At 38.5% G+C, this 27,480-nt stretch overlaps 1 protein-coding gene across 1 annotated transcript in view; it reads right to left on the bottom strand.

Annotated features, from left to right (window-relative positions):
• The window catches only part of LOC128638464 (uncharacterized), a 665,546-nt gene extending 638,330 nt beyond the window's left edge, over positions 1-27,216 (bottom strand). The window contains exon 1 of the mRNA XM_053690421.1: positions 27,041-27,216. Coding sequence (XP_053546396.1) covers positions 27,041-27,109 — 69 coding nt within the window. The 5' untranslated portion in view covers positions 27,110-27,216. The remainder of the gene's footprint in view (positions 1-27,040) is intronic.
• Between the last annotated feature and the right edge of the window lie 264 nt (positions 27,217-27,480).

Raw genomic sequence — 27,480 nt, 5'->3', positions numbered from 1 at the left:
TAAATTTACACTACTGTTACACCAGATATGAGTGGTGGCACTGGGCAAGTGGGCCTGGCACACACGCTGGCAGGCAGGCAACTGCAATTAGATTACACTAGCAGACTGATGTTTCACAGTCAAAAAAGTTTTTTTTTTTTAAATTTACACTACTGTTACAGCAGATATGAGTGGTGGCACTGGGCAAGTGGGCCTGGCACACACGCTGGCAGGCAGGCAACGGCAATTAGATTACACAAGCAGACTGATGTTTCACAGTCAAAAAAGTTGTTGTTTTTAAATTTACACTACTGTTACACCAGATATGAGTGGTGGCACTGGGCAAGTGGGCCTGGCACACACACTGGCAGGCAGGCAACTGCAATTAGATTACACTAGCAGACTGATGTTTCACAGTCAAAAAAGTTTTTTTTTAAAATTTACACTACTGTTACACCAGATATGAGTGGTGGCACTGGGCAAGTGGGCCTGGCACACACGCTGGCAGGCAGGCAACTGCAATTAGATTACACTAGCAGACTGATGTTTCACAGTCAAAAAAGTTTTTTTTTTTAAATTTACACTACTGTTACACCAGATATGAGTGGTGGCACTGGGCAAGTGGGCCTGGCACACATGCTGGCAGGCAGGCAACTGCAATTAGATTACACTAGCAGACTGATGTTTCACAGTCAAAAAAGTTTTTTTTTTTAAATTTACACTACTGTTACACCAGATATGAGTGGTGGCACTGGGCAAGTGGGCCTGGCACACACGCTGGCAGGCAGGCAACTGCAATTAGATTACACTAGCAGACTGATGTTTCACAGTCAAAAAAGTTTTTTTTTTTTAATTTACACTACTGTTACACCAGATATGAGTGGTGGCACTGGGCAAGTGGGCCTGGCACACACGCTGGCAGGCAGGCAACTGCAATTAGATTACACTAGCAGACTGATGTTTCACAGTCAAAAAAGTTTTTTTTTTTAAATTTACACTACTGTTACACCAGATATGAGTGGTGGCACTGGGCAAGTGGCTTGGCAGGCAGGCAACTGCAATTAAATTACACAGGAAAAAAAAATGATGTTCTAGCCCTAAAAAGGGCTTTTTGGGGTGCTGTCCTTACAGCAGAGATCAGATGAGTCCTTCAGGACTGTAGTGGACACTGAATACACTAGCCTAGCTATCAATTTCCCTATTAAATCACCAGCAGCTACACTGTCCCTCCTCTCACTAAGAATGCAGCTTCCAAATGAATCTAAAATGGATGCTGTCCAGGAGGTAGGAGGGTCTGGGAGGGAGTGTCTGCTGCTGATTGGCTGGAATGTGTCTGCAGACTGTGAGATACAGGGTCAAAGTTTACTCAATGATGACGAATAGGGGGCGGATCGAACATCGCATATGTTTGCACGTCGCGGCGAACGCGAACATGCTATGTTCGCCGGGAACTATTCGCCGGCAAACTATTCGCGACATCACTAAGACCCCCCTAACTTAAATATAATTAAAATAAATCTAAATAAAAATTAATATCATTAACTAAATAATTCCTATTTAAAACTAAATACTTACCTATAAAATAAATCCTAAGCTAGCTGCAATATAACTAGTAGTTACATTGCAGCTATCTTAGGGTTTATTTTTATTTTACAGGCAAGTTTGCATTTATTTTAACTAGATAGAATAGTTACTAAATGGTTATTAACTATTTACTAACTACCTAGCTGAAATAAAAACAAATTTACCTGTAAAATATAACCTAACCTGAGTTACACTAACACCTAACATTACACAACAATTAAATAAATTAAATACAATTACCTAAAATACAAAAAAACAAACACTAAATTACACAAAATAAAAAAACATTATCAGATATTTAAACTAATTAAACCTAATCTAATAGCCCACCCAAAATAAAAAAAAAACCCTAGCCTAAACTAAACTACCCTTAAAAGGCCCTTTTGCGGGGCATTGCCCCAAAGAAATCAGCTCTTTTACCTGAAAAAAAATACAAACAACCCCCCCAACAGTAAAACCCACCACCCACACAACCAACCTCCCCAAATAAAATCCTAACTAAAAAAACCTAAGCTCCCCATTGCCCTGAAAAGGGCATTGGGATGGGCACTGCCCTTAAAAGGGCATTTAGCTCTATTGCTGCCCAAACCCTAACCTAAAACTAAAACCCACCCAATAAACCCTTAAAAAAAAAACTAACACTATCCCCTGAAGATACACTTACAGTTTTGAAGAGCCGACATCCATCCTCAACGAAGCCGGGAGAAGTCCTCAGCGAAGCGGCAAGAAGTCCTCAACGAAGCCGGGAGAAGTCTTCATCGAGGCCGGCAGAAGTGGTCCTCCAGACGGGCAGAAGTCTTCATCCAGACGGTGTCTTCTATCTTCATCCATCTGGCGCGGAGCGGGTCCATTTTCAAGACATCCGGCGCGGAGCATCCTCTTCAAACGAAGTCTTCTTCCCGAATGAAGGTTCCTTTAAATGACGTCATCCAAGATGGCGTCCCTTGAATTCCGATTGGCTGATAGAATTCTATCAGCCAATCGGAATTAAAGGTGAAAAATTCCTATTGGCTGATGCAATCAGCCAATAGGATTGAGGTTAGGTTTTATTTTACAGGTAAATTTGTATTTATTTTAGCTAGGTAGTTAGTAAATAGTTATATATAGTTATATATATATATATATATTGTAGCTATCTTAGGGTTTATTTTATAGGTAAGTATTTAGTTTTAAATAGGAATTATTTAGTTAATGATATTAATTTTTATTTAGATTTATTTTAATTATATTTAAGTTAGTGGGTGTTAGGGTTAGATTTAGGGTTAGGTTTAGGGGTTAATAACTTTAGTATAGTGGCAGCGATTTTGGGGGCAGCAGATTAGGCGTTAATAACAGTAATGTAGGTTGCAGCAATGTTAGGGACAGCAGATTAGGGGTTAATAATATTTAACTAGGGTTAGACTTAGGTTTAGGGGTTAATAAATTTAGTATAGTGGCGGTGGCATTGGGGGCTGCAGATTAGGGGTTAATAAATGTAGGTAGGTGGCAGCGATGTTAGGGGCGGAAGATTAAGGGTTAATAATATTTAACTAATGTTTGCAATGCGGGAGTGCAGCGGTTTTAGTGGTTAATATGTTTATTATAGTGGCAGCGGCGACGTTGGGGTCGGCAGATTAGGAGTTAATAAGTGTAGGTAGGTTGCGGCGACATTGGGGGCGGGAGATTAGGGGTTAATAAATATAATGTAGGTGTCGGCGATGTTGGGGGCAGCAGATTAGGGGCTAATAAGTATAATGTAGATGTCGGCGATGTCCGGAGCGGCAGATTAGGGTTTAATAAGTATAATGTAGGTGTCGGCGATGTTGGGGGCAGCAGATTAGGGGTTAATAAGTATAATGTAGGTGTCGGCGATGTCCGGAGCGGCAGATTAGGGATTAATAAGTATAATGTAGGTGTCAGCGATGTTGGGGGCGACAGATTAGGGGTTAATAAGTGTAAGATTAGGGGTGTTTAGACTCGGGGTTCATGTTAGGGTGTTAGGTGTAAACATAAATTTAGTTTCCCCATAGGAATCAATGGTGCTGTGTTACGGAGCTTTACACTGCTTTATTGCAGGTGTTAGGCTTTTTTTCAGCCGGCTCTCCCCATTGATGTCTATGGGGAAATCGTGCACGAGCACGTACAACCAGATCACCGCTGACTTAAGCAGCGATGGTATTGGAGTGCTGTATGGAGCTCAATTTTGCTCTACTCTCACTTCTTGCCTAATAACGCTGGGTTTCTGAAAACCTGTAATACCATCGCTGTAGGTACGTGAGCGATGACAATAACTTGCAAGTTAGCACCGCACCCCTCCTAACGCAAAACTCGTAATCTAGCCGTTAGTTTATACATTTCTATTACAATTACACTATACCAAACATGTTATTAAAATAAAACACGTTTGGTATAGTGAGATTGTAATAGAAATGTAATCAAAGAAAGTTTACACAGTATTCAACAGGTTTACATCTAATATTTCTTCAATATTTAAACAAATAATATAATTTAAAAAATGTTATTTTCAGTCTCAGACCCTGTTTGATTACATCAAAGGCTAATGATACAGTGGGCAGAACAGATGTACAGACCACTTTGTGTTATATAACGAGTAGTCTAATACGTGTAACCGTGGAGCCGTTAAAAAAAAAATAATCGAATATTGCCTAACATTCACAGTTGCAACTATTTTATCTATTGAGGAATTTCATTTCTATCATTGATTGCTTTAATTTGTCTCCACTGGAGCACTACCAGCCACCCCGGCTTTTTGAAATCACCAATAAGCGGAACGCTCTGGTCTTGAGGTGTTCCCATTGGAATACTTAGGTCAAATGACCAAAGAAAATTCCAAAGGAGGTTATTCACCCGAGACTTTCTTATACTTACACATATTAGGAACGTATCATCATATCGTTCCCTAGTAAGAACTTTTATTCCGGATGTTTCCCTTTTGTATTTATCATTGATTTTTATCTCATTGTATGAACCATACTTTATGTATTTAGATGCCGGCATCCTTCATTTCTTTATACTACCATACATTTTTTAGGAAATATTGTCCTTTAATAAATACCATTTATACCTAAGTATATCTCATTTTATCTGTGCACACATCAGACAGCTCTATTTTAAACGCTTATTCCCGCTTTCTAAACTACAGCGTGGCTGCAACAATAGAAGTAAACCCATTCAGTACTGTGTAAACTTAGTTTATACATTTCTATTACAATCACACTATACCAAACATGTTATTAAAATAAAACACGTTTGGTATAGTGAGGTTGTAATAGAAATGTAATCAAAGAAAGTTTACACAGTATTCAACAGGTTTATATCTAATATTTCTTCAATATTTAAACAAAAAATATAATTTAAAACATGTATGTACATGCTATTTTCAGTCTCTGAATACAACATAATATATAGCATTTATTTAGGGCCCTTGTACAAGGCTTGAGTCATGAGTCCTTCACAAAGATAAATCTGCCCATACAAGGTTATCCTGGGAGAAAACTTGCTTCCTTCTGCTCTGACAATGTTACCCAACTCTGAGGATTGTGTTTTCCAGAAGGACAATGCTCCGTGCCACACAGCCAGGTCAATCAAGGTGTGGATGGAAGACCACCAGATCAAGACCCTGTCATGGCCAGCCCAATCTCCAGACCTGAGCCCTATTGAAAACCTCCGGCATGTGATCAAGAGGAAGATGTATGGTCACAAGCCATCAAACAAAGCTGAGCTGATTGAAGTCACCCAACAGAAATGTGAAAGACTGGGGAAGAGCATGCCAAGACACATGAAAGCTGTGATTGAAAATCAGGATTATTCCACCAAATATTGATTTCTGAACTGTTGCTAAGTTAAAACATTAGTATTGTGGAGGCGGAGCGAGCGGCTGATTAAGATGGCCGCACTTCATTGAGGCTCTGTAGGCAAGCTGGGCATAACGGCCCCTTATAACTGCAGAATTTGAGCTATGTCGACATGAGACACGGATACAGACATCGGAACATCCTGTGAGCATCCCGCACCAACTTTTATTGACCAGCTCCGATTCTGAGGGCGAATATCGAGCAGCATTCTGCAAGGCCACGCTGCTTCTGAACTGCGTCACGGCAGACCGCGGGCTAACAAGGTAAACTCTACAGCTGCCTGACTTAGCTCCTAACTGAAACGGAACACCACATATTATACTTGGCGACACAGACGCTGCTCTATTGGACACTGTTGTTTAGAGAACTGAGGAGACACGCAGCTATATATCGAGGGTTATTTGAATCTAGACAGGGCTAATTGAATAAGAACTGAACAATTTGCCGTTGCTACAGAGGCATACGAGCGCTAAAGCCCTTTACCTGCCTAATAGGTCCCTACTCAAAGTTTTTAATACATACTTTGTGACTCTTTTGGATTACGCCCTCAAACAAGTCAAAGCATAAAGACCCTGTGTACAATCTGCCTTCTGGGCTATTGCCTTTTATATAGGTCGTGGAACATAACACACTCCCCACCCTTTTCCCACTGTTCTGTGTAGCAGTGGGTCATATCCCCTGTTCCTTTACCGTGATCGCTCTGTGAGAGCACCTACCCCGGGGAGCTGTGTGTGTTTTTAAGTCTCTTTGCTGCATTTTATAGAAAGAACTGTACTACTTCTCTCATTGCTCAGTTCCCCCTAAATACATACTATGTCGCAGAGAAAACTCACACGAAGTGACAAGTCACAGAGGACACCGCCAACAGGACAGGGGCTATGAACTCCTTTTTCAAACAGGCAGATAAACAAAAAGCTAATAAAGAGCCTGATATAATGCAGACACCCCATGATGAAAGCTCAAGTGATATGACGGAGGCCGCAATAGGACTGCACGTGAGCCCGGCTGACACAAGAAAAGATGTTCCTATTACATATGGGGCAATGGAAGCCCTTATTGAACAAGTCAAGACTTGTATAAAGGATGAGTGTGCAGAGTTAAAAAAGGACATCTCCGATTTATGCTATAGGGTAGATTCCTTGGAGGAGCACAAATACGTACCATCTCAGAAATTGGCAAGCCTTTCTTCTACTGCTTCTCAACACCGACAACGTATGGTCGATCTGGAGGATAAACTAGACAACCTAGAGAATCGAACCAGGAGGAGCAATTTGAGATTTAGGGGAATCGCCGAAACAATTCCTGGAAATGAGATATTGGATCATTTAAAATCCTTTTTCGCAGACAAAAAGTAACACTGACGATTTACCTGACATAGTGCTAGACAGGGCCCACAGATCCTTATGCCCTAAACCTGCAGAAGGCTCACCACCAAGAGACATAATTGTACATTTTCAAAACTTTCAGCATAGAGAAATGATATACAACTACTCTAGAAAGCAGCAAACCACCATGTTTCAAGGGCAACGCATAAAGGTATTGCAGGACCTTTCAGCGAGGACCTTATAGAAGCGCAGAGATTTCTCTGCTCTAACATCTCACTTACGCATGCTGAAGATACCATATAGATGGGGCTTTCCAACCTCTGTAATAGTTGTCAAGAATGCGAAAAAATTTGAATGCCTTTCTCCGTCAGACACTGAAAAGTTTTGCCAACTGCTAAGTATTTCACTCCCGGAATAGCAAGAATCTCCTTCTCAAATATCTACTTCAGCCACACAAGATGCACCTAGGCCTCAAAGGCGCCCTTGGTCAGAATCTACCATGAAACAAAACAAGAGGCGACAACCTAACTCTTCCAATATTGCCAACGAGCCTCCTTGACAAGAGACACGTAACTATAAGAACTTTTCTTGAGTCTTTAGCACTGACAAGCTATCGTTGAGGCTATGCTTAATCTAATACTGATACCTGTTCCGTTAAAGAGGTTAATTTATGGTTATCATGTTTAAATGTTATATAGGCAAAAGAGCAATAATTTAGAAACTGGTAGACCTACTGTGTTGTGCTCATTGCATCGCAACATAGTGGATCATGCCCCTTGTCTGTCCTTAGCTCACACTACCCACAGGATTAAGATTAGGTATTACTGTATTGAGTAATATGTCTGTTTACAAATCTTATTGTATCATTAGGATGCACTCATTGTGCGAGATTATAATATTATATATAGGATCAGAAACAACCCCTATATATAGATTTTATGCAGCTGATTATTAATAAGTGTTTACATGGGAATTTGTTTGGGTAGGTGGCTACGCTCATTGAATATACATTGTATTGCTGTGAGACTTCAATTTGCCTTAAAGTTCTCAAAGTTATAATATATTGTTTACTAAATGTTTAAAGTTCGCATGTTGTTTAAACCAGTAATGGTCCTCATGTCTACGTCTATCCAAGCTTTTTTTTTTTTACATTACACACTATCTTCAACATATATATGCCCAGCTTGCTCAATAGCCTCCAATTTCTTTCTTCCTCTCTAGCTACAGATTGACTAGAATCTAACTAAGATATATTCCATCGAATCTATTGATATCTCTCTATTTTCTTATCATCTTTTCCACCGCTGTATATTATTAGTACGGATATCATGACAGCTCCTTCACATGAAGGATCAATATCCATAGCCACCCAAAATGTTAAGGGATTTCTGTCTGCCGAAAAAAGATCAATCGCTCTCTATGACTTCTATAAAAGGAATCTAGATATAGTGTTGATCCAGGAGACCCATTTTAAAAAGTTGCATGAACCAAAACTTCCCTCCAGATATTATGACCAGCACTATCTATGCTCGGGCCCAAATAGACACAATGGCGTCAGGGTAGGATCCTGATTCTAGTGGGACTTTATTATGGAAAACCTATCACTTTAGCTAACATATACGCACCAATAAAGCCCACACCCCTTTTCTTTTGAAAAGTCACCAATAAACTTATAGATATTGCCAAAGGCCCCACTATACTAGGGGGGGATTTCAATTACCCACTGAACCCAATCTTTGACACGTCTACAGGCAAATCATATATCAGACACACACAGATAAAAAGTAATAACACATTGTTGCAGTCGCTAACCATATTCGATACTTGGAGAATAGTTCACACATCTGCTAAAGACTATACCTTCTTCTCTCACCCACAACACTCCTACTCAAGACTCGACTACATTCTTTTGCGACCAAGCATTCCTCACAAACCTAATCGACTCCAAGATTTCGCACACACCCTGGTCCGATCATAGCCTGGTAAAATCCATTTTCAAATGGTCATCTAAACCCAAGCATAGACTGAATTGGAGGCTAAACGACCAAATTCTAATGGACAATGACGTTCTTGATCAACTTTCCACCCTCACAGACGAGTATTTTGAACTTAATATTCCCTCCGACACTAATATCATGAATAACTGGGAAGCCTACAAATGTTACATCAGAGGAATTATTATCCAATTAACAGCAAAACTCAACAAACAAAGGTCAGCCCGGCATACTTCTCTGATTAACGCTCTCATAACCATAGAAAATGCACATAAGCAAGACCCACTTTCGATACAAAAGTTAGAGGAACTAAAAGAAGCTAGAGATAATCTTAATAAGTTCCTGACTGACAATCCACACATGCGCGCTATAACCTCTAAGGCTAAATTCTTTGCAGAATCCAATAAAGCAGGTCGCATGCTAGCTAGATACCTAAAAAAGCAGAAACTTAATTCCTATACTCAATCTATAAAACATCATACGGCATAGTCCATACCAAAAATGAAGAAATAGCTAATGCTTTCGCCTCATATTACTCTTCACTATACAACCTTCCTAGTACAAACGACCAGGCAAGGCATGATAAACTGAAGTCATATCTTGACTCCATCAATGTCCCACAGGTACAAGAAGAGGATATAGATTCCCTAGATTCCCCGCTATCTTTACAAGAAGTCACGAACACGATTAAATCCCTACCTACAGTTAAATCACCTGGTCCGGATGGTCTCCCGACTAAATTCTACCAACTACTAATAAATAATATTAGCCCCCATTTGCTTGAACTATTCCAATCTGTAGATCAGGGCCTCACATTTTCTAAGCCCCTTCTAGAGGCTACTATCACAGTAATACAGAAGCCAAATAAACCCAAAGATGTAATAAGCAACTATAGACCGATATCATTGTTAAATACTGACATTAAAATTTACGCCAAGATACTAGCAAACCGCCTTAATCATATATTACCGAAGATAATCAATCCGGACCAGGTGGGCTTCATTAAAGGCCGCAAGGCCAAAGACAATACCACTAGGGTACTACATACATTACAAAACTCCTTCGAACACAATAGCCCACTTGTTCTCCTCTCTACAGACGCAGAGAAGGCCTTTGACAGGGTTGACTGGCAATTTATGTGGTCGACCCTGTCGAAATTTGGCTTCTCAGACAAATTTATATCTAGAATACAGGCTTTGTATAAAGATCCTCGAGCCACGGTCAAAGTTAATAACACGATCTCGAAAACTTTCCCTATACTTAACGGTACTCGCCAGGGATGCCCACTCTCCCCCTTATTATTCGCTATCATCGTAGAGATATTAGCAATTCAGATTAGAGCAGACCCGAACATTACAGGAATTTCGTTTGGCAACATACAGCAGAAATGTCTTCTTTTTGCCGATGATATAATTTTCACACTACAATCTCCAATAACCTCTATCCCGGCCCCTCTACGAGTGCTTGAGATATATAAACAATTCTCTTATAACTCTATTAATATGGACAAATCAGGTGTAATACCTATACATATATCCCTTAGGGATACTGACTTTTTGGTACATGACGCTCCCTTCGCTATTACGAGTTCTCTCAAATATTTAGGGTTAACTATCACAAAAAGCCCTCGAGATTTATACCATGAGAATTATACTCAACTGCAAACTCTTGTTTTCTCATTGTTGAATTCCTGGCATAAACAAGGTCATCTAACCTGGATAGGCCGAATCAATACGATCAAAATGATGAACATTCCTAAATATTTATACTTATTTCAAGCTCTTCCCATCTCAATCCCGAACCACTACATTTCTAACCAACAACGCATGTTGGAATCCTTTATCTGGGCATATAAGAAACCCAGAGTATCACGTTACACCCTTTATCTAAGTAAGGAGGAGGGAGGTCTGAATGTACCAAACTTAGTATTATATCATAGGGCAGTACATCTTGCACGAATAGTGGCATGGAACCATAATCTTCCATATAAGTTGTGGGTCCAAATTGAAGCCACTCTGCTCAAACAAAGTAATATGATAGATCTCTGCTGGACCCCTAAGCCCCATAGGCCCCCATTGAGTATACACAATGATTGCATCAAAACCACATTGTCCGTTTGGGACACGATCATTCAACGCCCTAACACCCTCTCTACCCCAGTCTCCCCGCTGAATCCGCTACTGAATAACACACTATTCTTCAAACGATGCATGTTTAAAAGCGACACTACAGACGAAATCCATAAAAACTTGCCTATATTTTTATTAACTGAATCATCTAAGATGAAAGATAGAAATACACTGATAGACACAATAGGCCCTCCTTTCGACAGCTGGTCCTACTACCTCCAGATACGACAGGCCGTATATGACAGCCCACACAAAGCAAATTGCCTCGCCCACTTAACCCTTTTGAAAAATTATGTCTTAATCAAGATATCCATAAGGCACATCTCTCTCTTGCACACAAGATTCTAAGACGTTCACTTCCTCATAAAACACCCACCTACATTTCTAAATGAGAATCAGAGCTCCAGACCCAGTTCTCAGATGATACCTGGAAAAGGGGCTTTCGCTTGACACATACATCTTCGATCTCATTGTCCCTAGCGGAACTAAATTATAAAATCCTATCCCGATGGTACCTTTCTCCTCAGAGACTACATGAAATATATCCGGGAGCTAACTCAGGCTGCTTGAGAAGATGTGGGGAGATTGGTACAATCACTCACATTTGGTGGTCGTGCCATAAGCTTTCAGTTTTTTGGTCACAATTGGAGAGATGCATCAATTCTACGCTGAATACACGAATTACTCTTTCAGCACCTATGATCTTATTGAATCAATTCCCCAGTTTACAATGCGTTTATCGCAAAAAATTGCTACAACTCATGCTTACTTGCGCTAAACGCCTTATTCCCAGACTCTGGAAACAACAATACGCCCCCACATTCCAGCAATGGGAGAATGAGGTCAGCCACATTCTATCTCTAGAAAAGAAATATTACAGTTACGCAGGCAAAAAAGATTTCATATTAGATATTATTTTTATCTGGGAGGACAGACCCGCATACAACAGGCAACATGGGCGTCAAGTGGATATTCTACACTAAACCCTCTCCCTTCATACACATTTACCTCATTTACTTATTTTCTACTTTTCCCTTCCTTTTAATTTTTCTTTTATACTTTCATCGTTTTCATTCTTGTAGACACACGGTATCCTACAGTTTTTGTGAAATGTTATTGTTTGTCGCCCTGCGAGGCAACTGTGCGTTTAATTCCACTGCTGTTATTTTTGAAAAAACGTCAATAAAAATTATTTAAAAAAATAAAAAAAAAACATTAGTATTGTGTTGTTATAAATGAACTTACTTGTTTTCTTTGCATCATTCAAGGTCTGAAAACACTGCATCATTTTTGTTATTTTGACCAGTTGTCATTTTCTGCAAATAAATGCTCTAAATTACAATATTTTTATTTGGAAGAAATATTGTCAGTGGTTTATGGAATAATAATAATGTTCAGAATAAAATAAAAATGTTAATTTTACTAAAACGCCTACCTATAAACAGTAAGACCAGAGAAACTGATAATTTTGCAGAGGTATCTTAATTTTTCCAGAGCTTTACATATGTGTCTAAATAATAATTCTAAAATAATCCTATAAAATAAAAGACAAAGGCCTAGATTTAGAGTTCGGCGGTAGCCGTCAAAACCAGCGTTAGAGGCTCCTAACGCTGGTTTTGGGCGCCCGCTGGTATTTGGAGTCAGTGATTAAAGGGTCTAACGCTCACTTTTCAGCCGCGACTTTTCCATACCGCAGATCCCCCTACGCCATTTGCGTAGCCTATCTTTTCAATGGGATCTTTCTAACGCTGGTATTTAGAGTCGTTTCTGCAGTGAGCGTTAGAGCTCTAACGACAAGATTCCAGCCGCCTGAAAATAGCAGGAGTTAAGAGCTTTCTGGCTAACGCCGGTTTATAAAGCTCTTAACTACTGTACCCTAAAGTACACTAACACCCATAAACTACCTATGTACCCCTAAACCGAGCTCCCCCCACACCGCCGCCACTCGATTAAAATTTTTAACCCCTAATCTGCCGACCGCCACCTACGTTATACTTATGTACCCCTAATCTGCTGCCCCTAACCCCGCCGACCCCTGTATTATATTTATTCACCCCTAACCTGCCCCCCACAACGTCGCCGCCAGCTACTTACAATAATTAACCCCTAATCTTCCGACCGCAAATCGCCGCCACCTACGTTATCCCTATGTACCCCTAATCTGCTGCCCCTAACACCGCCGACCCCTATATTATATTTATTAACCCCTAATCTGCCCCCCTCAACGTCGCCGACACCTGCCTACACTTATTAACCCCTAATCTGCCGAGCGGACCTGAGCGCTACTATAATAAAGTTATTAACCCCTAATCCGCCTCACTAACCCTATCATAAATAGTATTAACCCCTAATCTGCCCTCCCTAACATCGCCGACACCTACCTTCAATTATTAACCCCTAAACTTCCGATCGGAGCTCACCGCTATTCTAATAAATGTATTAACCCCTAAAGCTAAGTCTAACCCTAACACTAACACCCCCCTAAGTTAAATATAATTTTTATCTAACGAAATTAATTAACTCTTATTAAATAAATTATTCCTATTTAAAGCTAAATACTTACCTGTAAAATAAATCCTAATATAGCTACAATATAAATTATAATTATATTATAGCTATTTTAGGATTAATATTTATTTTACAGGCAACTTTGTAATTATTTTAACCAGGTACAATAGCTATTAAATAGTTAAGAACTATTTAATAGTTACCTAGTTAAAATAATAACAAATTTACCTGTAAAATAAATCCAAACCTAAGTTATAATTAAACCTAACACTACCCTATCAATAAAATAATTAAATAAACTACCTACAATTACCTACAATTAACCTAACACTACACTATCAATAAATAAATTAAACACAATTGCTACAAATAAATACAATTAAATAAACTAGCTAAAGTACAAAAAATAAAAAAGAACTAAGTTACAGAAAATAAAAAAATATTTACAAACATAAGAAAAATATTACAACAATTTTAAACTAATTACACCTACTCTAAGCCCCCTAATAAAATAACAAAGCCCCCCAAAATAAAAAATTCCCTACCCTATTCTAAATTAAAAAAGTTACAAGCTCTTTTACCTTACCAGCCCTGAACAGGGCCCTTTGCGGGGCATGCCCCAAGAATTTCAGCTCTTTTGCCTGTAAAAGAATAAATACAATACCCCCCCCCCCAACATTACAACCCACCACCCACATACCCCTAATCTAACCCAAACCCCCCTTAAATAAACCTAACACTAAGCCCCTGAAGATCTTCCTACCTTGTCTTCACCATCCAGGTATCACCGATCCGTCCTGGCTCCAAGATCTTCATCCAACCCAAGCGGGGGTTGGCGATCCATAATCCGGTCCAGAAGAGGCTCCAAAGTCTTCCTCCTATCCGGCAAGAAGAGGACATCCGGACCGGCAAACATCTTCTCCAAGCGGCATCTTCGATCTTCTTCCATCCGGTGCGGAGCGGGTCCATCTTGAAGCAGGCGACGCGGATCCATCCTCTTCTTCCGATGTCTCCCGACTAATGACGGTTCCTTTAAGGGACGTCATCCAAGATGGCGTCCCTCGAATTCCGATTGGCTGATAGGATTCTATCAGCCAATCGGAATTAAGGTAGGAATTTTCTGATTGGCTGATGGAATCAGCCAATCAGAATCAAGTTCAATCCGATTGGCTGATCCAATCAGCCAATCAGATTGAGCTTGCATTCTATTGGCTGTTCCGATCAGCCAATAGAATGCGAGCTCAATCTGATTGGCTGATGGGATCGGCCAATCGGATTGAACTTGATTCTGATTGGCTGATTCCATCAGCCAATCAGAAAATTCCTACCTTAATTCCGATTGGCTGATAGAATCCTATCAGCCAATCGGAATTCGAGGGACGCCATCTTGGATGACGTCCCTTAAAGGAACCGTCATTAGTCGGGAGACATCGGAAGAAGAGGATGGATCCGCGTCGCCTGCTTCAAGATGGACCCGCTCCGCACCGGATGGAAGAAGATCGAAGATGCCGCTTGGAGAAGATGTTTGCCGGTCCGGATGTCCTCTTCTTGCCGGATAGGAGGAAGACTTTGGAGCCTCTTCTGGACCGGATTATGGATCGCCAACCCCCGCTTGGGTTGGATGAAGATCTTGGAGCCAGGACGGATCGGTGATACCTGGATGGTGAAGACAAGGTAGGAAGATCTTCAGGGGCTTAGTGTTAGGTTTATTTAAGGGGGGTTTGGGTTAGATTAGGGGTATGTGGGTGGTGGGTTGTAATGTTGGGGGGGGGGTATTGTATTTATTCTTTTACAGGCAAAAGAGCTGAAATTCTTGGGGCATGCCCCGCAAAGGGCCCTGTTCAGGGCTGGTAAGGTAAAAGAGCTTGTAACTTTTTTAATTTAGAATAGGGTAGGGAATTTTTTATTTTGGGGGGCTTTGTTATTTTATTAGGGGGCTTAGAGTAGGTGTAATTAGTTTAAAATTGTTGTAATATTTTTCTTATGTTTGTAAATATTTTTTTATTTTCTGTAACTTAGTTCTTTTTTATTTTTTGTACTTTAGCTAGTTTATTTAATTGTATTTATTTGTAGCAATTGTGTTTAATTTATTTATTGATAGTGTAGTGTTAGGTTAATTGTAGGTAATTGTAGGTAGTTTATTTAATTATTTTATTGATAGGGTAGTGTTAGGTTTAATTATAACTTAGGTTTGGATTTATTTTACAGGTAAATTTGTTATTATTTTAACTAGGTAACTATTAAATAGTTCTTAACTATTTAATAGCTATTGTACCTGGTTAAAATAATTACAAAGTTGCCTGTCAAATAAATATTAATCCTAAAATAGCTATAATATAATTATAATTTATATTGTAGCTATATTAGGATTTATTTTACAGGTAAGTATTTAGCTTTAAATAGGAATAATTTATTTAATAAGAGTTAATTAATTTCGTTAGATAAAAATTATATTTAACTTACGGGGGTGTTAGTGTTAGGGTTAGACTTAGCTTTAGGGGTTAATACATTTATTAGAATAGCGGTGAGCTCCGATCGGAAGTTTAGGGGTTAATAATTGAAGGTAGGTGTCGGCGATGTTAGGGAGGGCAGATTAGGGGTTAATACTATTTATGATAGGGTTAGTGAGGCGGATTAGGGGTTAATAACTTTATTATAGTAGCGCTCAGGTCCGCTCGGCAGATTAGGGGTTAATAAGTGTAGGTAGGTGTCGGCGACGTTGTGGGGGGCAGATTAGGGGTTAATAAATATAACATAGGGGTCGGCGATGTTAGGGCAGCAGATTAGGGGTACATAGGGATAACGTAGGTGGCGGCGTTTTACGGAGCGGCAGATTAGGGGTTAAAAAAAATATGCAGGGGTCAGCGATAGCGGGGGCGGCAGATTAGGGGTTAATAAGTGTAAGATTAGGGGTGTTTAGACTCGGGGTACATGTTAGGGTGTTAGGTGCAGACGTAGGAAGTGTTTCCCCATAGGAATCAATGGGGCTGCGTTAGGAGCTGAACGCTGCTTTTTTGCAGGTGTTAGGTTTTTTTTCAGCTCAAACAGTCCCATTGTTTCCTATGGGAGAATCGTGCACGAGCACGTTTTTGAGGCCGGCCGCGTCCGTAAGCAACTCTGGTATCGAGAGTTGCTTTTGCGGTAAAAATGCTCTACGCTCCTTTTTTGGAGCCTAACGCAGCATTTGTTTTAACTCTCGATACCAGAGTTAAATTTATGGTGCGGCCAGAAAAAAGCCAGCGGAGCGTTAACAGCCCTTTTACCGCCGAACTCCAAATCTAGGCCAAAGTTTGTCCGATGCAGTCATGCGCAGTAGAGACTGTGCAAGATAAACATACCTGGCCTTAACCCTTAACGAACAGCGCCAATGCAGTAGAGGACAGCGATGTTCGTTAAAGGGATACTGAACAAAAAAAAATTATTTTGTAATTTAGATAGAGCATGCACTTTTAAGCAACTTTCTAATTTACTCCTATTATCAATTTTTCTTAGTTCTCTTGCTATATTTCGTCTAGATTACGAGTTTTGCGTTATGGGTGAAAAAGCCTTATAACAATGCTTTTTCACTACCACTGGTATTAAGAGTCTTGCAGGTATATCTGTACCGCAAACTTTTTTGGCCGTAACGCAACGGGGACTTGTGACGGTATTACGAGTTTGCCTGTCCGGCCAAAACGTGAGCGGCACAGCCTATAACTACAAGATCCTTACCGTAAACTGAAAGTCAGTAGTTATGGGTTTTATGCTACAAAGCTGTAACATAAAACTCATAACTAAAGTGCTAAAAAGTACACTAACACCCATAAACTACCTATTAACCCCTAAACTGAGGCCCTCCCACATAGCAAACACTAAAATAAAATTATTAACCCCTAATCTGCCGCTCCTGACATCACCGCCACTAGAATAAACATATTAACCCATAAACCGCCGTACTCCCGCATCGCAAACACTAGTGAAATATTATTAACCCCTAATCTGCTGTCCCTAACATCGCCGCAACCTACATTACTGTTATTAACTCCTAATCTGCTGCCCCCAAAATCACTGCCACTATACTAAAGTTATTAACCCCTAAACCTAACCCTAAGTCTAACCCTAACACCCACTAACTTTAATATAATTAAAATAAATCTAAATAAAAATTACTATTATTACCTAAATAATTCCTATTCAAAACTAAACACTTACCTATAAAATAAACCCTAAGCTAGCTACAATATAACTAACAGTTATATTGTATCTATCTTAGGTTTTATTTTATTTCACAGGTAAGTTTGTATTTATTTTAACTAGGTAGACTAGTTACTAAATAGTTATTAACTATTTACTAGCTACAATAAATACAAAATTTACCTGTAAAATAAAACCTAACCTGAGTTACACTAACATCTAACATTACACTACAATTAACTACAGTGGGGGGGAAAAGTATTTAGTCAGCCACAAATTGTGCAAGTTCTCCCACTTAAGAAGATGAGAGAGGCCTGTAATTTTCATCATAGGTATACCTCAACTATGAGAGACAAAATGTGGAAACAAATCCAGACAATCACATTGTCTGATTTGGAAAGAATTTATTTGCAAATTATGGTGGAAAATAAGTATTTGGTCACCTCTAACAAGCAATATTTCTGGCTCTCACAGACCTGTATCTTCTTCTTTAAGAGGCTCCTCTGTCCTCCACTCATTACCTGTATTAATGGCACCTGTTTGAACTTGTTATCAGTATAAAAGTCACCTGTCCACAACCTCAAACAGTCACACTCCAAACTCCACTATGGTGAAGACCAAAGAGCTGTCGAAGGACACCAGAAACAAAATTGTAGACCTGCACCAGGCTAGGAAGACTGAATCTGCAATAGGCAAGCAGCTTGGTGTGAAGAAATCAACTGTGGGAGAAATAATTAGAAAATGGAAGACATACAAGACCATTGATAATCTCCCTCGATCTGGGACTCCACGCAAGATCTCACCCTGTGGGGTCAAAATAATTACAAGAACAGTGAGCAAACATCCCAGAACCACACAGGGGAACCTAGTGAATGACCTGCAGAGAGCTGGAGCAACGTAACAAAGGCTACCATCAGTAACACACTACGCTGCCAGGGACTCAGATCCTGCAGTGCCAGACGTGTCCCCCTGCTTAAGCCAGTACATGTCCGGGCCCGTCTGAAGTATGCTAGAGAGCATTTGGATGATCCAGAAGTGGATTGGGAGAATATCATATGGTCAGATGAAACCAAAGTAGAACTGTTTGGTAGAAACACAACTTGTCGTGTTTGGAGGAGAGAGAGAGAGAACACCATACCTACTTATTTGAAAATCATGAATTTTAAATCTTAGCAGCCAGCCCATTTTAGGTTCAGCACCATGGATAGCGCTTGCTTATTGGAGGCTTACATTTACCCACCAATAAGCAAGCATTACCCAGGTTCTCAACCAAAAATGGTCCGGCTCCTTTGCATCACATTCCTGCTTTTTAAATAAAAATAGCAAGAGAACCAGATCTTTCCTCCTGGAAAAGGAAGCATATCTCATGGCTAGGGAGGATCAACGTAATTAAAATGAACATCCTTCCGAGACTCCTCTACCTTTTTCAAACTCTACCCATCCCCCTCCCTGCAAACTACCTCAATACCCTGCAGTCGAGCATCTTAAACTACATTTGGCTCAACAATAGAGCGAGAATTAGCAAAAAGATAATGTTCCTCCCCATACACATGGGAGGCCTCGGGGTCCCTGATTTCCACAGATATAGACAAGCTACCTTTTTACAACGAATCATAGATTGGTGCTCAAACCTAAATGGCAAAACATGGGTGCAATTAGAACATGACATGACGCAAAACCAACACTTGGGCCAGCTATGCTGGTCACCAAGGGACAGAGATAGATTCTTAAAATCCACCACACAAATTATATCAGAAACCTTCAGAGTCTGGGACAGGGTTCTGACTGAGTACCCCAATATATCGACAAAACTTTCACCTTTAACACCGTTAACACACAATAACAAATTCCAACCTGGCCTTTCAATGGTGGCTAGGCTTGCAGGTAGCTCCGTCAGATCCTTACAGATCCACCACTTGGGAAATGAGCAACACTCCCCTAGCGTGGAGGAACTGGTCTCTGAGGGCTTCTCCGTCCTTGGAGACTGGTTCTTCTATAGACAGTGTCAATAATATATCACATCTCACCCACAATCCAATAACATGATCAGGTCAATGACACCCTTCGAATCTATTTGCCATAAATGCACCCCAACCAGACATGCTCTATCTATCACACATTCCCTCCTATCACAACAACCGCACGGAGCTCTACCATATTACATAGACAGATGGAACTCTGAATTGGGAATAGAAATCACGTACACAGATGCCTTGCAAATTTTCACCAATATAAAGAAAACCTCAATCTCCTGCAAATTCGTTGAGCTTAACTTAAAAATACTTCAAAGATGGTACCTAACACCAGAACGATGTAAAAAAATATATAAACTCAAATCAGCTCAATGCTGGAGATTTGGATCTGAGGAGTGCCACATGTCCCACATATGGTGGCAATGCAGTAAACTAATACCTATTTGGAACGAGGTAGCTCAGGAGTCTAGTAAATTACTAGGAATACCCACTCCCTTAGATCCTTGCTTATGGCTCTTTAACAAGACCCCGAGAAAACTTTCTACTCCACTAAAAAAATTATTTCATATCCTGAGCAATAGTTTTAAGATTTTGATTGCAAGGAACTGGAAGTCAGATAAGATCCCCTCCCTGGCACACTGGCTCGCAGAGTGCCATCGCACTATATCTCTGGAAGAATATTTTTACATGAAAAATAAAAATTTAGATTTATATGCTCAGATGCTTTTTGTATGGGAAACTTACACACACTCCTCTTCTAAATAGCCTAAATAAACCCTAGAACAGGAAAAATCTCAGAAAAGCCCTTAGCAACGCTAGAGACATATGCAGGCCTGGACGGTATACCTTATTGTACAACGACTTCTTCTCTCAGCATTGATATTTATTGTAACAATACTTGAAAGAAAACATTTGGGTTCAGTGTCTCTTTAAGCTGGTTGCTATGACCATTTGCCAAGAAACTTCTGACCTTAGCCACTATAATTATAAAAGTAATATTCCTCCAAAACAATTAGCCACAACTACTATATCCTACAAGGCATTAAAGGGATACTAACCCCAATTTTTTTTTTTTTTTCATGATTCGGATAGAACATGCGATTTTAAGCAACTTTCTAATTTACTCCTATTATCAATTTTTCTTTGTTCTCTTGCTATCTTTATTGAAAAAGCAGGAATGTAAACTTATGAACTTATGACCATTTTAGGTTCAGCACCCTGGATAGCGCTTGCTTATTGGTGGCTAAAATGATTTGTGAAAGAAAACATTTGGGTTTAGTATACCTTTAACCAAAATCAGTCATTAACCAATCAGAAGAGTACACCTTAAATGCTGATGCTTTAAGTTGACTTTATGCACATGTCTAAGGTTATAGCAACAAGCTTTGTTTCCTATGACTAAAGTTATAGCAGCTCCTATAGGAAGTAATAGCTACCACTTTTATTTTGGATCTGTTACAGTTCGCAAGCTGCTGAAAAGTTGTACAACTTGAGTTTGATCATGCAAGTCGCTGTTGATAACACTGCATTTCTGATATAACGATCAGCATTTTATTTAAAGGGACACTAAACCTAAACATTGTCTTTAATAATTCAGATAGTGAATACAATTTTAAACAACTTTTCCAATGTACTTCTATTATCTAATTTGCTTCATTCTTTAGATATTCTTTGTTGAAGAAATAGCAATGCACATGGGTGAGCCAATCACACGAGGCATCTATGTGCAGCCACCAATCAGCAGCTCTTGAACCTATCTAGATATGCTTTTCTGCAAATGATATCAAGAGAACAAATTAAATTAGAAAGTTGTATAAAATTGTATTCTTTATCTGAATCACAAAAGAAAAAAAATGGGTTTCATATCCCTTTAAAGAGACAAACTCAGCATTCACATTAGCAATATAAAGCTAGTGAAGGGCTAAATATCGCTTGTTCCCATATACCGCAATGAAAAGGCACTTTTCAGTGCCGTTTTTTTTTCTTCTTACCCCTCTCTCCCATCAACTTTAAAGCCCAAAACTGCCTAATGCAGTTATTTTTAAAAAAAAATGCTATATTTTGAGGGCATTTGGGGCACTTTTAGAAAATTAACCAGAGATTGGATCTCTGGTTAATTTTCGAAGTGCTAATTGCTACTATAAGGTCGTAGTAGCAATAACCAGCCACTTTTAATAGCTGGTTAATTATCGCGCGCCCGCAAACTAACAAATTTGACCGTTTGAGGGTACGCAATAATTTAGCACTCCACTTGTAATCTAGCCCATAATGTTTAATTAACGAAAATAAAACACAGCAATAAACATGAATTATTTATTCTGCCTGCTTTCGCTGTAAAACATTTGAGAAGTGTTCTTGTTCCATTTGCTCCCAGAGAGACTGGAGTGCTGCCATCCTACTTAAAGGGACATGTTATCCAAATGACTTAAAAGTGACACAGCACATCTATACATCTGATTAGAAAATATCACAAAAAGGAAGATACTTTTTAGTAGCAACACCATGTTCCCTTGCAAGATCTGGCACAAGCATCCTGATTGGATGCTTAAAGTCCAAGCATCCTATCAGGATGTTTGTGCCAGAACTGGGAACATGCATCTGACATTTCCACACACAGCCACTCTATTTCCCTCATCAGTTTAAGATATTTTACAATGCAACATTTCTATGAAATCCCATGCGATCACAGTAAAGCAAAGATGTGACAGCAGCACTGAAAAAGGTGAATAGCTGGGGGGGGTGTCACAATGCAGACAACAGAAAAAAAAGTGTAAATCTGGGTCAAAGAGCACTTACTTTGGTGAGCTGAAGAAATGTTCATGAAGAGATGTTCATGTGATAGATTGCTGTATAACTTTTAAAAGGGACATAATACTCATATGCTATATCCCTTGAATGTGGTTGCGTATTACTGTAAAATGCTGACAGGAAAATATCACCTGAACATCTCCATGTAAAAAAGAAGATATTTTACCTCAAAATGTCTTCAGCTCACCAGAGTAAGTGTTGTGTAAACAGTTATACTTCCGCTGCTGTCCAGTTGCAAGTTGAAGAAAAAAAAAAAAAAAAAGCCAATCAGCATCAGCAATGCTGAGCTAATGCTTTGCCTGCTGTGATTTTCTGAGATTTCACTGAAATCTCATGATACTTCATAGAACTTACTTAAAATGAATAGGAAAATAGCATGAGTGTGCCTGCACATGATAGATGCACACTCCCCAGCAGGTCCTGGGACAAGCATCCTGAATGGCTGCTTAAAGATTCTTTACAGTGGGGTGTAAATACTTAAGAAATGTAAGGTAAAACACCTTCCTTTTTTTACATAGAGATGTTCAGGTGATACTTTCTAGTCAGCTTTTTATAGCTATGCTGTGTCACTTTGATGTGCTTCAACATTTGGTTAGCATGTCCCTTTAAGTGACTATCAGGTTACTTTAAAGGGACACTGAAACCAAATTTTTCTTTCATGATTCAGATAGAGCATGAAATTTTAAGCAACTTTCTAAAATTACTCTTTTTATCAATTTTTCTTCGTTCTCGTGCTGTCTTTACTTTTAAGCAGGAATGTAAATCTTAGCAGCCAGCCCATTTTAGGTTCAGCACCATGGATAGCTGCTTATTGAAGGCTTACATTTACCCACCAATAATCAAGTATAACCCAGGTTCTCAACCAAAAATGGGCCGGTTCAAATGCATCACATTCCTGCTTTTTAAATAAAGATAGCAAGAGAACGAAGAAAACTTGATAATAGGAGTAAATTAGAAAGTTGCATGCTCTATCTGAATCATGAAAGAAAAAATAGGTGTGTTTAGTGTCCCTTTAAGTATGTTGAAAAATACCTGGACATGCAATTCTACACAGTAATGGTTTAATTCAAAGCATAAAAGTTTATTTACGTTTTTCCCTAGGTGACCGCAGCTGAGGACACCAACAGGCCCATTTATCAAGCTCCGTATGGAGCTTGAAGGGCCGTGTTTCTGGCGAGTCTTCAGACTCGCCAGAAACACAAGTTATGAAGCAGCGGTCTAAAGACCGCTGCTTCATAACCCTGTCCGCCTGCTCTGAGCAGGCGGACAGGAACCGCCGGAAATCAACCCGATCTAATACGATCGGGTTGATTGACAGCTCCCTGCTGGCGGCCGATTGGCCGCGAGTCAGCAGGGGGCGGCGTTGCACCAGCAGCTCTTGTGAGCTGCTGGTGCAATGTTAAATGTGGAGAGCGTATTGCTCTCCGCATTTAGCGAGGTCTTGCGGACCTGATCCGCAGTGTCGGATCAGGTCCGCAAGCCCTTTGATAAATGGGCCCCCAAGACATGGATTACAAGAAGCTTTTCAAGAGGTATATCCCTGCATTACTTTTGATTTGCAAAACTTTGTAAATTGTGCTAACAAAATGTAAGTGCTAATGATTTCAAAACATTTATTTTGCAATGCAGTATATAATTGCTGATATATACCCCGTTATCAGATTTGCTTAGGTCTAATGTTATTCTTTCCCGGGCGTCAGGTAATACAGTTCACACAACACTGCATACACACATACAAATTATATATATAGAACCCTTTCCAGTCAAACACCTTGTCAAATACCATATCACTATTAAAAAAAAATTAACACCACTTTTTTGTTAACTTAAAAATATAATTAGTAGTAGTTTTGTTCTTCACTTATTTAAAAAAAATATATATATATACAGTATATATATATATATATATATATATATATATATATATATATATATATATATATATGTGTGTATATATATATATATATAAACAGTATATAAAAACATTTTCTTCTGAGTGAAGAACAATGCAATTTAAACTATTTCTTAATGCATCTTCAAGTTAGCAATCGAGCGATAGCCAGAACAGAGGTTTTTTTACCTTGCCCCATATAAATTCTATGGGAATAAGGATTTAGCATAGTCGCAATATCAAACCTCCAAGATGTTAGTGCGTCTCAAGCTTTCGCCCAACTTGTAATATGAACACAAGAATGAGAGCACTATTGATTTACTTGAGCGGTGCTAGCACTAAACAGCGCTCTACTTGTAATCTAGGCCAATTTCGACTGACATTTAACAATCGTAATCTTCTGAAAACATGCGTAAGATTATGATCAACCTCATAGTTAGCAAGGTGCACTAATTAAAAAAATAGTATACGCTAACAAGTGAAAGCATTTCATTTTTGCATTAGAATTTCTTTTTAAAAAGGGATAGGAAAGTTAAAATTAAACTTGCATGATTCAGAAAGAGCATATAATTTGAAGACACTTAAATTCCATTCTATTTTCAAATGTGCTTCATTCTCTTAGTATCCCTTGTTGAAAAAGAATATGCACATATCCTATACTAGAGGGAGATAGCTGCTGATTGGCCCCTACACACTTTTGTCTCTTATGATTGGCTAACTAGATGTGTTCAGCTAGCTGTCAGTATTGCAATGCTGTTCCTTGAACAAAGGATAACAAGAGAATGAAGCAAATGTGATTATAGAAGTAAATTGGAAAGTTGTTTAAAATTGTATGTTCTATCCAAATCATAAAATAAAATTTTGAGGTTTCATGTTTTAAGAACTTACATCTTATAGAACATACTTGTCAAATCTTAAAAAAATAGGCCAGCCACAGTTGAAAGATGGCATAAAGCTTTATAAACATTGACAAAAAATAGATTGTATAAAACAAACGTCAAAATAGCATTGGTTTTGGTAACACAAGTAGCACAAACCCTCATATACAAATAGACCAGATAATTATACATTAAAGGGACAGTATACACTCATTTTCATATAACTACATGTAATAGACACTACTATAAAGAATAAGATGCACAGATACTGATATAAAAATCCAGTATAAAACTGTTTAAAAACTTACTTAGAAGCTGTCAGTTTAGCTCTGTTGAAAAGGCAGTTGGAAAGCCCACTGCAATGGGAAATAAGACCCTCCCCCCCCCCCCTTCTTTTGCATATGAAAAGACTCTTTACACAAACAGGATCAAGCTGGAGAAGGTAGCTGACGGTATTCACATAAAACTTTTGGGCTTGGTTAGGAGTCTGAAAATCAGAGCAATGTTATTTAAAAATAAGCAAAACTATACATTTATTTAAAAAAACAACTTTATGGGCTATATAAATAGATCATCTACAAAACATTTATGCAAAGAAAAAATGAGTGTATAATGTCCCTTTAAAGGGACACTGAACCCAATTTTTTTCTTTCATGATTCAGATAGAGCATGCAATTTTAAGCAACTTTCTGATGTATTCCTATTATAAATTGTTATTCGTTCTCTTGCTATCTTTATTTGAAAAAGAAGGCATCTAAGCTATTTTTTAGTTCAGAACCATGGATAGCACTTGTTTATTGGTCAGTTAAATTAATCAACCAATCAGCAAGAAAAACCCAGGTTGTTGACCAAAAATAGGCCGGCATCTATACTTACATTCTTGCTTTTCAAATAAAGATACCAAGAGAATGAAGATAATGTGATAACAAGAGTAAATTAGAAAGTTGCTTAAAATTGCATGCTCTATCTGAATCACGAAAGAAAAAATTTGGGTTCAGTGTCCCTTTAATTCATTCAGACAATAAGACAGTTATGAAGATATGAAGCTGTCTGTGTGTTGCAAAAGGGGAAATGTAGAAGACAGGTTCAGAACAAGAATGTAGTAAGGTACATTAAATGCAATGCAAGGTCTTATGCTGATATATGAATCATCACAGTACTTTTATATCTCTCAAACCCAGTAGCTTAAATGGGCTGTGACATTACAAGCATGGGTATATCAAGAAATGAATGTGTGTATATATATATATATATATATATATATATATATATATTATTTTAATATTGATTGATTATACACATACAAAATAACAATTGTGACTTTAAATTGTCCTGTTTTAAATAGGGAGGGTATTTAAATATGCTTAGGGATGCACCACAAATTTTTATTCAGCAAATAAATAGACTCACATTATATTTATAGATCTAGTCTGTGAAGTAGGAAACAGTTATCTTAAATATTTTTGAGATCTAGTTATAAAGGAACACATTATTGAATAAGTACACTATCAACTGTATATTTATCTTAGATAAGTATTCTGATGATTAAAATCAATAAATACATCTAATTTTACCTCATGTTTTTTCCACTATCTCTACCATACAAGCATTAAAACAGCAAATGAAATTTACATAGTAATATATTTATAGTTTTGTAAATAGATTATAATATATGTATGTGAGTGATGAAATATACAGGGACTAAGAACTATTCATAAATAAATTCAGTAACTGGCACCTTTTTACCAAATATCACAATTTTCAAAGGAAACATCAAGGTATCAATACAAACACAGGAAACATTTAGAATCAAGACAAACACAGGAAACATTTAAAAACGATTCTATGTTATTTTCTAAATGCAGCAAGTGTTCTGCTTATGTACTTTGTCACTACCCACAAAAACTAACAAGGAACACATCCGGGTAGCTATGTCTGCATTACCCCTTCTGCTGAGCTGGAGTGGTCTCTCGTCATTTTGCTACTGGACTTGAAGAGTTGAAAGAAGCTCATATTGGAAGATGTCAGTTTGTCTAAGCAGTACTGGTATCGAAGATCCTAAAAGGTGAAGCTGCTATCTATGTAAAAACAAACCCAATAATACAAGATCCTTCCAGGCACTGAAGCCACGCCTCAAAAATGTGACTTTGCCTTGCTTCCTAAATAGTACACTCCTACTGATATATAATCATAATCTTTCTAAAATTGAGGTGCATGAGCCAAAAGGTTGATTTATTTTGCTACTGAGAATTCCAAGCTGGTTATGAAATGGTTAATGATTTATAAAATATATTAGCCTTTTAACTGCTGAACGAGGCAGCTGATCTTTTCCATAAATAAATATTTTATATATATATATATATATATATATATATATATATATA

This window comes from Bombina bombina, chromosome 8, assembly GCF_027579735.1.
Source record: "Bombina bombina isolate aBomBom1 chromosome 8, aBomBom1.pri, whole genome shotgun sequence".
NCBI lineage: Eukaryota > Metazoa > Chordata > Amphibia > Anura > Bombinatoridae > Bombina > Bombina bombina.
The sequence above is the reverse complement of the archived record's forward strand: the minus strand, read 5'-3'. Positions and strand labels throughout refer to the sequence as shown.